Source organism: Temnothorax americanus, unplaced genomic scaffold, assembly GCF_048541705.1.
Source record: "Temnothorax americanus isolate GAGA-0224 unplaced genomic scaffold, ASM4854170v1 Scaffold42, whole genome shotgun sequence".
In the NCBI taxonomy this organism is placed as follows: Eukaryota; Metazoa; Arthropoda; class Insecta; order Hymenoptera; family Formicidae; genus Temnothorax; species Temnothorax americanus.
In genome coordinates, this window is record NW_027509570.1 from 222,454 (window position 1) to 235,000 (window position 12,547).

The 12,547-nt window shown below is 39.9% G+C and overlaps 1 protein-coding gene across 3 annotated transcripts; it reads left to right on the top strand.

Annotated features, from left to right (window-relative positions):
* The first annotated feature begins 5,484 nt into the window (after window positions 1-5,484).
* Window positions 5,485-8,119, top strand: LOC143902977 (uncharacterized). 3 transcript variants are annotated; one of them, XM_077416266.1, is made up of 3 exons: window positions 5,485-5,720; window positions 6,399-6,803; window positions 7,048-8,119. In XM_077416266.1, the coding sequence occupies exons 1-3, from the start codon at window positions 5,689-5,691 to the stop codon at window positions 7,328-7,330; spliced, it is 720 nt and encodes a 239-aa protein (XP_077272392.1). In that variant the 5' UTR covers window positions 5,485-5,688; the 3' UTR covers window positions 7,331-8,119. The 3 variants fall into 3 exon arrangements, 2 of the variants coding, with proteins under 2 accessions (XP_077272392.1, XP_077272391.1); XM_077416265.1 differs by having other exon boundaries at window positions 5,487-5,720; window positions 6,395-6,803; XR_013258553.1 differs by having other exon boundaries at window positions 5,489-5,720; window positions 6,371-6,803; window positions 7,048-7,186.
* The last annotated feature ends 4,428 nt before the right edge of the window (window positions 8,120-12,547 follow it).

The following is a 12,547-nucleotide window of genomic DNA, read 5'->3' on the forward strand; positions in this document are numbered from 1 at the left end:
GGATTACTTTTTGATTTTCCCGGGAATTTATTTCCGGGGAGGATTTTTCCGGGGAGATTTCTTCCTAGAACCTTAAAAAATATGACAGTTAAAAAAATCTAAATACACAGTTACAGAGATCACTTAATACTGTAACCATTTTGTCTAAAACATTTTTTTATATATCTCACGGTTTCAGACGTCATCACTCATAATCAAATACATGGAATTTCTTCGATTGGTTGTTTCGTGCTAAACATGCTTTGAAGCCGATGAAAAAAATACGTATCTGTTATTTTTTGCCACTCTAAAACATATTCAAAGTCCATCAAAATTAGTGAGAAACAGTTCCAACTGTTCCCTTGTCAGATTCGCACGGTGCGAGAAAGAATGGATGACGAGAATGCAAGCTGCGCACACGATGGCGAGAAAAATGCACAACAAGCACAACTGTCACTGCTGAATATCCCGGTGGAGGTTTGTATAAAGTCGGTTCTACAATTAATCGTATGTCAAAGTCGGATGTCAGAACGCATAAGTCGTGCATGGAGTATGCGACGGGATTTGGTTTGCGTTGGGGACAACAAGGCGAAGTTGCACATACTAAATCCAAAGGATGATTTTGAGCTAGTGAAATCTTATTCCACCGAGCATACGAAAGGGTATCTGATGCACGGATGCCTGATAGAATTTCACCGTTAGAATTTCGAGTCTTACGGATCTGCCAAAGCCCATCGCTACTTTACGTTCAGAGTTCGGAGAGATCCGCAGCGTGAGTATCACACGCGTAAGATTTGCCGAAAATATCGTAACATTGAGTTTAAAGAAAAAATTTGTGAAATGTCTACGTATAAAATGAGAAATACAGCTCGACAGGTCCAAGATACAAATCAAATATTAAAAATTGAATTTTTACTTACATTTACATTTTGAAATCAAGTTTTATCATTGTCTTCCAAATGTTGATAAAGTCCTCCTTAATTCAAACAAGTCTTATTTTGCGATATCTTGCACTATGTAAAATATTACATGTAATTGTTCGTGTCTCTTTTATGTTGCTGATGGACTATCTGAATGAGACACTCTTATTGCAATATCTGGCGATAGTAATATCGTGGTTTGGCGTCCGAAATCGACGCGTTGAACAAAATATCAATGAACAGAGAATTTCTATATGCGTGTTCTGTAGCTATTCTATAGGTATATTGCTTTGATATATAATTTTGTATATTCTTAGTTTTTATTAAAATATTCTAACGCGTCTTATAAGCTTAGCTTATAATTATTGCCTATTCATGAAGGGATCTTATGTTGAAAGGAGAATAAGAGAAAATATATTTTTTTATACTATAGTTTAGTGCCATAAGTATTTAAATATATTTTATATACATAGCATTATCGTATATCGTACATCATATTGTTGCACCCGCGCTGAAATGCCTGGTAAATGGGAGCCTGAAAGAAGTCGCGAGTCATTTTCCTTGACGACCGGTTGTTTGTAAACGTTTATACTAATAAAAAGATTCTGTGCTGCGGTCTTTGAGCTAATAACACACGTAACGCGAGACGCAAGCCGAGCTGTATTTCTTTATTCTTCGAAATCACTCTTCTCCGAACCTAAGTCCGCTTCTTTCGCGAGACCGGAAGTGCGCGAGTGCTTGTGAGAGTGAGGAGCGTCACGGGCGCTCACAGAACATATACTAAGGCTGCGTTCAAAAACTTTACTCGGGTGCACAGCGCGTCGTTCTATCTTTGTTACTTACTAAAAATTGAACAAGGACAGAATTTGCGCCGTTGTCCATTTTACCGACGTTGAAAAATGCTGGTGTGCGCCCGAGTGAAGTTTTCGAACGCAGCCTAAACGGGCGCTTTCCATGCGGCGAGCGCAACAATGTCATTTATCGTTTCTCGTTTTGCAAATTTTTCTGATAAGGTGTTTTATATTATAATGGCTACGTTCGGAAACGTCATCCGGGTACACACGGGTATACGCCCTTCTCCTTCTAACTCGCTAAAATAGAAAAAGAAGGGAGTATACTCGTGTGCACTCGGGTGACGTTTCCGAACGCAGCCTATATCTAACAATTCATTATCCTCCATTTTCATTTCCTCTCCACCAACATTAATTATTTTGATCTTAGGTTTCCTTTTCTGTGGCTCCGAGACCTTGACTTCCTCACCCATTGCCGCTTGTACCGTCGCCTTTAGCTTTTCCTTCTCTTCTTCGGTCTCACATCCTAAGATCACTGTCCCTTTACCTCCTTTTCTTAATGCCCGATCTACAATAGCTGTAGTAAGCCTCAAGCTGTAAGAAATTGACCAATTACAGGCGAATGTGAGGAGAATAATCGACTGTGATTGGTCAATTTCTTACATCTTGAGTCTTACTACAGCTTACTACAGCTATTGTAGATCGGGCATAAGGCTCCTGGTCCCTCAGCCGTGAACTCCGTGTTGACAGTAGCGACATAGCTGGCAGCGGTAGGAATAAGAACTCCTACGACTCTTACAGAGTACCGCATGATAAGCAGTGCTGCGATTTCGTGCCCCGGCACGCTAGCGAATTTCCCCCTCCACTACGCACACAAGTGACGCTCGGTCTGTCGGTGTGTCGGCAGCGCTCGGCCGTGCCGAGCGAGAGGGAGAATATCACTCCCTCCTTGTCGCTCTCACTTAGCTCGCGCGACGATGTTTTTACGCTGGAACCGCCTCGGCGAGAATTTATCGCTGTTCGCCAGAGTAACCGGCGTGACGCCTGGCTCACGGGATCTTTCGGAAACGGGCGAAGGGGAAGGATTCCTTTGGCGGTGCGACGTGACGATTGAGAATCAGATGTCGAATCGATCATGCATTTTCAAATATATATAATGTTTATCATATAAAAATAAATAAAAATATTTACATCTATAATTGTAAAATATAGTACAGAATAGATATGAGAAAAATTTCCATCCTACAACGTAAATATTACTTCTATAAGTGTACTATTCAACGACACATTTAAAAAATAAAAGCAATAATATTAAATTACTATTTAAAAAATAAACATTAAATAAAAATTAACAGCAATAAAAACTGTAATCGACCCTACTGGCCATTGTAATTGTCATGACAATACGTCTCTATATGACTATTATTTCGTAACAGAACGTTAACAGAAATAATATGTAATTTGTTTTTTAATCGAGATATAAAAATTGGACGATTTCGCTTCTTCTATGAAATCGTGTAATTAAAAAAATTAAATTTGTATTGCTTTTTTGAAGATAAGGTGAAGTACGTAGGGCTATATATTTGTGTCACAAAATATATTTGTTACAGAAAAAATTAAATAAAAAATTGCACACATTATGAGTAACATAAAATGTGGTGTAAAATAATATAAAATTTTATAAAGTGAAATACTGTAAATGTAATGTTTTATTAATAAATGACTTATTTTTTTATTACTGTATTACTAAATGACATAAAAAATCTAAAATTGAAAAATTTTCATATACTTATTTTCGCGGTATATCTGTATGTAATGATTTATATGTTTCAAAAGTTTGCAAACTTTATCTTCGAAAAAGCAATACAAAGCTAATTTTTTTAATATTACACGATTTCATAGAAAAAGCGAAATCGTCTAATTTTTATATCTCGATTTAAAAACAATTTACATATTATTTCTATTAACATTTCGTTGAGCGATTAAAATCATATAATAAAAGTTGAGATAAATAACTAATAAAAAATAATTTTCTAAACGTTTATATATTTTAAATGTTACATTTATTTCCATTAAATCGTCATAGAAACATAAAGCTGTTCTACACCGTGAACAATACATTAATTCATACTACAAGTTTATTATAGAGAAGCATTGCAAATTGGATTATCTGTAGATAAAATAATATATACATTCTTTATTTGTTGTTCATGACTTGTAATAGTCGGAGGTAATAGAAGGAGGATGGAGAGGAGAAGGAGGATGGAGAGGAGGAGGAGGATGGAGAGGAAGAGGTCAGAGACGAGAATGGGACATGGAGCGCATATGGCCTGAATCTACAGGCCCTGTTTTTCATTTTCATTATCCACGTTATTCCGGTTATTCACAATAAAGAAATATATTTACCATATAATGTGTATCCTATTTTTTTCATACGAAATCTCACAATTTACAGAAACAGAGAGAGAGAGAGAGAGAGAGAGAGAGAGAGAGAGAGAGAGAGAGAGAGAGAGAGAGAGAGAGAGAGACAAAAGGGAGAGTGCAAAAGAAAAATGAGATGTCAGCGTTATATACCCGTGCGGTAACACCCAGTCTCGAAATAGCCTGTAGCAGCGCGGCAGGACGTCTGACTGCTAATACGTTGGCCCGGGTTCGTTTCCCGGTGCTTCTTTTTATTTTTTTACTTTTTTTAATATATATAATAATTATATAATTATTCCGAGAACGCGAAAGAGCATGTAAAAAATAATTAAATGTGTGTGTGTAATCGAATAATATGAATGTAATGATTTTTTACATAACGTTAAGAGTTTAATAAGGGAGGTGAGGAGAAGGATAATAATTAGTAACTAATTTTCCCTTACACAAATATATTTAGTCATACGGTGTGATTAATGGAGAATAGTATTATCTTACACCTTATAACAAATAAATTTTTGTTTCAACTTTCACAATTAATTGAAAAAATTATTGACGGGTCATTTCGATTTTCTTTCTCATCCTCTTCGGAATCGTCTTGTGCCCAAAACGCGTGCGTTCCTGTATTATGTCGTGTTCGAATGTTATAAAGAAAATCAATACATTTTGACTATAAATTAAATTATTTTTTGCATGCTCCTTTGTTCTTGAAATAATTAAATAATTATTACTTTGTAATAAAAAGAAAAAAAAATAAAAAAATAAAAGGAAGCACCAGGGAACGAACCCGGCCCAGCGTCTCAGCAGGCAAACGCCGTACCGCGCTGCCACACACCATTTCAGGATTGAACGTTACTGCACGGGTATATATGGAACGCTGAAATCCTTTTTTGTTTATAACTTTGCAACGAATGCTTAGTATCAACTAATATCTTATCTATATACTCTGAGGTTCTCCCCTTGCAGACTATTAAAGTATCGTGCACATCTGCGCTTTTCGACGTGTACCCTCTTTTTCAGATCGCCGGGCCACGTCGAGAAAGCAATCTAGCAGCCTCGACGCATCAGAGTCAGAGCGAGAAGGAGGGAATGATATTCTCTCTCTCGCTCGCTCGCACGGCGCGCCGAACTTAGCCGAGCGCGCATCGTCACGGACACGGTCGTCACGGAGACAGAGCATCTCTGTGTGCGTACGCAGCTGACATGTTACCGACATGTCAAGAATCGTGCAGCGCCTCACGCCTGCAAACCAATGAACTATAAAGCCATGGTAGAAATACAAGGGTATGCTCATACCGTGTCAGACCACTGCGCATTCCCACCACTTTTGTTTAAGCTTACGTCATATTCGTGTAGCATCGGAATGAATCGGATGTACTCGGTGATTCGCAATGGCTGCGTTCGCTCAGTTCGCTGTTTATGTCGAGTAATTCGTTTGTGATTATTACAGTGTACGCAATGACGTGTAATGTGAAAGGGTGTGGGAACTATCTGGCAAAGATCAGAAAGATCGAAGGAAATAAAATAAAATATTTTTCCTTCCCAAAAGATCCAGCACTGTGTAATAAGTGGCGTCAAGCATGCGGAAAAGAAAATATTTCACCAAAAAATGGTATGTACTTTTGTATAGTAATAGTTGCTTTCCATTTACACTCAAGTGATCTGAGTCACTCAGATATGTGAGTATTTTTATACTCAGGTAAGATATGTCATTTTGTATTTACTTGCTTATTTTGGTGACAAAGCTATCGCATAATAATAATACCGGTCCATAGCCTCACTTTTAATGTGAGTTTATTAGATTCATTAAAGCACATGGTCTCTGTTGAGGACGATTAGTTTTCGCGCTTCTCGAACTTTCGCGATCGGAATGCTGACACGAGGTCGGCACGAGGCGGGCCGGGATAGACCAAACCACCCCTCTCTTATCACCTGTGCTCCTGCTCCAAATTCTGTCGCAGATATCAGCTACCGGCGTGCGAGTGTGTATCGTCTTCAGAATAAATGCGACTTTCATACATAACGGTCTGATTTCTCTGTGCTACCCTATCTCTCGCAACCGTGCGTTCCCAGATTATCGCAACAGTCTCGATTGTGGATAAAAACTCAGCTGAATCTCACTTGCCATCATGCAAAAGGAACGTGCATTTAACTGAGTTATGACGTCACAAGTGAGAATTATCTGAGTTTTGATGTAAATGGAAAGCAACTAATATTGTACCACAGATTTCTCTTGTTTATTATTATAAGCATATATTTAAGAATCTTAAACCTTGTTTGCTTCAGCTAGGATATGTTCGAAGCATTTTGCTGATGAAGCTTTTACGAAGCCCTTACAAGAACATCTACTAGGTTATTCACCTACACGAACTAGGAAGATACATCCTGATGCTATCCCGACGTTGCATCTCCATGCAGTACCTCCACTAACATCAAACGAAAATGTGTTAGCTGAAACAATGCCTTTGCCTGTATCAAATGAAGTTTCGATGGATGTTGAACAGACACCAGCATCGTCCAGTACAGAAGAACAGACACCAGCATCGTCCAGTACAGAAGAACAGACAGCAGCATCGTCCAGTACAGAAGAACAGACACCAGCATCGTCCAGTACAGAAGAACAGACAGCAGCATCGTCCAGTACAGAAGAACAGACACCAGCATCGTCCAGTACAGAAGCTATCATGTTACAAATGTAAGTTATAAATTACTGTTCCCATCAAGCACAAAGTATACCCAGCAAATAAGAACCGTATATGTGTCAGTAATATAACATCGATATGTAATGTCAGCTCAACCATATTTACACAGTTACATAACAAACCACATAAATGTGCTGACATTACATATCGTTATTATATTACTAATACATAAATATATATAGTTCTGGTTTGCTGGGTGTAGTTTTAAAATAGCACTATATAGTTTTATGCTTTCAGACGTCGTCTAGAAGCCCAGGTAGCCGCACTGAAAATACCGAGAGAGGCATTACTATGCCTCATTAGGACTAGGACATATATTAGGCTGCGCGAAATGAACCGAGCGATTGCAATCGCAAATCACAGGCAAAAAAAAGAAAGATGTCAAAATTTATTAATAAAAAACCTGTATATTAAATATTTGCATTTATTGTTATTTGATCTTTTATCTGCATCTTTCCTCTGCATATATAGTTCTTTATGTCGTACGCCACAATATATTTTTGTTTTGCGTCTCAGCTGACAATTCTTTTCCAATCGTTTTCCGACCAGTTTTGATTAAAACTAATAATTCGCAGAATTTTAATAATAAATGACTGGAAATTAAAATCTCGTTTTATGTGAAATTTTTCCGTACGTCGCAATGATTTTTATTCAATGCACACAATTCTTTTTTTCTTAATAATAATAATATTTTCTGTAATATCATATATTTAGACAAACCCACATAAAATAATTATAAAATTCGTCAAATAACAATAACGTTTCTAACATCTACAACGAGAGACAAATTCGGGAAACGATGAGCGTTTATCCGTATGTCACGTGCGTTTTTTATATTTATATATTTTCGTTTATATATATTTATTTATTTATAAAACAGAATTTTCTCTCACATAAATGATCAACATTATTTTGTATTCACATATTGTCCGCTCAAAATGCTTTTATAAATGACTATTATAGATTCGCTGCTTAAATGTGCCGCTCAGTGTGACGTAAGCTTGAACAAGTCACTGATTGGCTGGGTTCGGAAATATGCGCAAGAGCATACCCTTGTATTTCTACCATGTATAAGGCGTGGATTGGCGTGGAAAATGACATGTTGACAAGCCTATTTTGTTGTGCGTGCTATTTCTTTATTATTTGCTCTGTGCTTGTGCTCTAACGTTTAACGTATTCGTGAAAGTCGTAAAATTGGCCGAAAAGTAAGATTTGCACGCGGAAGAAACGTTTTCACCTCCTTTCGATAGTCGTTAAACGGCTGTTTTTCCCGTATGTTTAGGCTTCGTTTTATGGCTGTTTGTTTATTGTCGAGGGAAAAGGGTAGTTTTCGGCCAATTTCGGAAGTGTTCTGAAACGATCTAGAGTGATTTTTTATTGAAATGTCTTTTTATTTGAAAATGGCATGCACAACAAAATTGGGTGTTTTCCTCGCCTCGATAGTAAGAATCCAATATGGCCGCGGTGACTACCCAGAAGCCTTAATTTAGTAATTCCTATTTCCATTTTGGTTATATCAATTTTATCTTTAATTATGTTCTTCGTAATTTCACTGTCTTGTTGTACTTTAGGTTTTATAATCAAGATATTTCCTCCTTTCTCTGTCTTTAATCACGTCGCTATATTTTCTTGACGCTCCACCAGATGGTCCATATGCCTCTTGCATCTACATTTTTCTTAATTCTTCTAATTCCTGTTTAATGCCTTCTATCTTATCACGAACTATTTCTTTTATCATTGACTTGATCTCCTTTTTTCATGCTGTCTCATCTTTTAATTTTTTTACTGCTCTTACCAGCATATCTATTTTTCTATCGATATCCCCTGCTCCACTCGTGCCTGCTACTTTATTCCCGCTGCTTGCCGCCGGACTCATTTTTGCAGGTATTGTTGTTTTTTCTGTCAAGGCCGCTGCTTTATTTATATCAACAACTTTATCACCATCACTAATAATGAATTTCTCGAATGGGCCAGGACACGACACCAATTCGCGGTTTTTATCATAAATTTTGTGCTTAGATACACAACCTGGATGGTAAAAGAGCTTAGCACAGGATTTGCATGCGATCACCTCCGTTTTTATCGCCTTCTTACATGCCGAGCATCGATACTCGGCGTATTCCTCGTTCATTCTGCTAATATCGGCAGAGACAGTTAATTGACTCGTCACTTTAACACGTCACTTTCACCGTCAGCGTTTTGTGTTCGCCGCTGATGTCTACCTGTCGTACGAGGCTTCGATGACCTCTATACCAAATGCAGTTTTCGTGTCTATGTATCAACATATTCCGGCTAGATAACACTCATGGCTACCCCCGGTCTATGCAGATATTCGTTACACAACTTTTTAACGTTCTCCCTCACTTATAAACCACTCAAAAATTAACATTTTTACGGAGCGATGTTTCACACGTCTGCTTCTTGAGAGAGAGAGAGAGAGAGAGAGAGAGAGAGAGAGAGAGAGAGAGAGAGAGAGAGAGAGAGAGAGAGAGAGAGAGAGAGAGAGAGAGAGAGAGAGAGAGAGAGCGAGAGCGAGAGCGAGAGCGAGAGCGAGACTATTTGTGTGTCTTATTACATATGTCCTCCGGGGCGAACCCCGGGTAACCAGCTATAAGTTATTATAATAACTATAAAAATTAATTCATAATTGCAATTTCTATAAGTTGCTAGAATATCTCAAATTCGGATTTAAAATAATCTCAGTATTCTATATTTTATTACAACAATGTATTTTTTACAACACTTATCTCATACCTAACGTAGTGGAAGATCATTGTCGCTTTCGGCACACGAAATACATCATCTTTTTTTTACCAAACTCTTACAATACTGCGTATTCCGTACAGTAGTAGGAGTCTCTTGTTCTACCTATAAAGTTTCACCTGTTAATATGTGTAGAAGATACAAATAATATCAAAATTGGTTATTTATTAGAGCAAAGGACAATTCCGTATGCAAAAAGGATGTATAAAACATTCTTTGCATTACAATTTTTTTACTTATATTACAATCTTTTGGCTCTGTATTATATAAATTAATTTCAAGACCCACCGTATATTTTTATAAAGTTAATATAAATACATGTAAATATAAATATGTATATATTATATATATATTATAAATATATATATATATGTATATATTATATATGTTGTCACGACTTTTTTTCACTCCCGGACCGCTCCGGGACGTGTGCCGGATCAAAAAGAGTAAGGAGAGCGGGATGACGGGCCTCTCCGACGATTCCCTCGCACCTCCGACACTTCGCGAAACGAATTTACCGTTGGGCGCCAGACGCGTTAACGCGCGTCCGCGAAATCGCGAAAGAAAACCAACACGAGACGCAAAGCGAGACGTGCGGATGTGCGAGGAATCGGCTAGCTCGACCTAAGGGCTGGGGCGGGGGTGATGAAGGGCGGCGCGATATTCGGCGGGGTGACACACCATAAATAAGGCCACGAACTCAAGCAATTAACAAATCAAAATAACATTTATTCGTTAGAAATTCGCGCGTGAACCAATAAAAGCCGATTCGGCTTCGGTCGGTCAGACAAATCATATCATCAGTCGCGCGAGCGTCAGAAATGAAACAAAAAGAAATAATGATAGCGCGGACACCAAAATAAACGAGGTACTGCGTTATTGTATAGTAACGCGCAGAAGGCGCTGCGATTATCTCAGAGAGATACAGTATGACAAAACTTACAAGTAATATGGAACATCGACGATAAACACGAAATAATCACGGAAATATAAAAAAAAAAATAAGATCTCGCAGGACAGATCGCGAAAGGACGATACCTCACGCTCGGATAGCGTGAACTCAACGCCGGGAGTCGCGCGAGAATTCTGTCGCCAATTATCTTAAGCCTAACGCAAGTCATTCGGGGAAATACTCTACTCGGTCTTCGGTGATTTGCGTACTGCGCAGAATAATACACCGAGATACTTGAAATAGCGGAATTCCGGAACGAACGCCAGGAAAACTAAGTGGAACTACCGCGAGTAATAATCACACGCAATCCCGACGGCACGGAGCCTATTGCGAAAACGGAGCGAATAACGCTCTCCCGCTAGCACTACGTCTCACACGCAGTCACCGAAAAACGCACCCGAACATGACTACCCTAACACGCACGATTTTCTAAGGCAATTAGCTCCTCACAAGCGGCCGATTAACGCGACTGACGTGCCGACGCATGCGAAATTCCACAAGAGCGATGTTTGGTAATTTGATACGCTGGAAATACGGAAGGCACGAGACACCATCGCGAGCGCGGACAGTGCACGAAACGGACTCGCAGTAACGGATTTCGCCACGAATCTATCACGATCTCCAGAGGCTCGCAATCGCGTCTTTATCTCAATTCCGCGGCCACGATCCCATCCCGAGGCCCTTCGCTCTCGCTGTCGATCGCCATTCGATACGCGGTCTCAAGGGACCGCACGCGTCGCGATATTACAACGTTATCCCGGACGAGAGCGTGCACCGGAGGGCGGCGTCGTGGCGTTACATCTCGCGATTAATTACTGCGGGCAACCTCACCGATGTGGTGTCTCCTCGTAGGGCTCCTCGCCGTCACCTCGTACGGAGAATCGTCGCAACGTAACAGATTTTCCCGACTCGGGGCGGCTATCGCGCAGTTTACGAAGAACGTTTGGACTCGCCGACGGACGACCAGAGAGTGTCTCGCTAGAGCTAGATCCGCTCGATAACGGAATCGATGCGGCACCCCCTTCCGTAGGGGCGTGCCAACCAATCGAGAGCGAGCTTGCAAGCTCGCGCGATATTCTAACGCAGGATCGTCGTAAGGTGGATCCTTCGGGGGCGCGCAACGGTCCCTCGGCGGCGTAGCGACTTCTTCAATTTGTCCCTGGGCAGCGGACTGGACTTTGTTCTGGCCGGTGTGCCTCCGGTTGCCCTCGGGGCGGTCATTAGTCACCCCGCGGGCCGGTATTCCGTGGAGGCAGATTGCTGAGGCCGGGTTTTCCCCGGTACCTGGGGCCCCGCTATCGACGGCCTTGTCCATCGCTGCCTCATTCGCCGCACGCCTGCCGCGTTGCTCTCGCCGCCCGTGATCCACGTAGTTTCCGCTCTCGCCACCCCTCCTCGGTCCTTGGTCCTCCCGGACCCCTCTCGTTATCGGTACTCCCTCGAAGACTCGCCGTGGTGTGGGTGAGGCGCCGCGCGCATTATAATTACACATGAAAATAAGAGAATAGTCAAAACGCGGAAACGATATCGATTTTTGGCCTCTGGAGATCTCGTCGTAGCCTCTCTGGCTCGTCCCTGGGCGCAAACTCCGCGCCTTGTGACGGCGGCGCGGCGGGGCGCTGCCACGAAGCGACGGGCCGCAACGTCACATATGTATATATATATATATATATATATATATATATATATATATATATATGTACATATATGTGTGTTCTTCTTTCTTCTTTAGAGCTGTGACCAAAAAATGTTAAGATTCCGAAAATAATATGTTGCAAGATATATATGGAGGGGTTAAAGCCATAGTGGTGTAAGTCACTTTTTTTAACCTGAGTTAAGTTCATAAATGCAGTCTACATAATGCAGATATGTTGAAAAAAGAAGAAAAAAAGTGGTAAAAAAATTGACTTACACCACTATATATGGCTTTAACTATATATATAATATATATATAACTATATATAACTATATAACTATATAACTATATATATCATTGTAATTAAATATATTAAGGAAAATCAG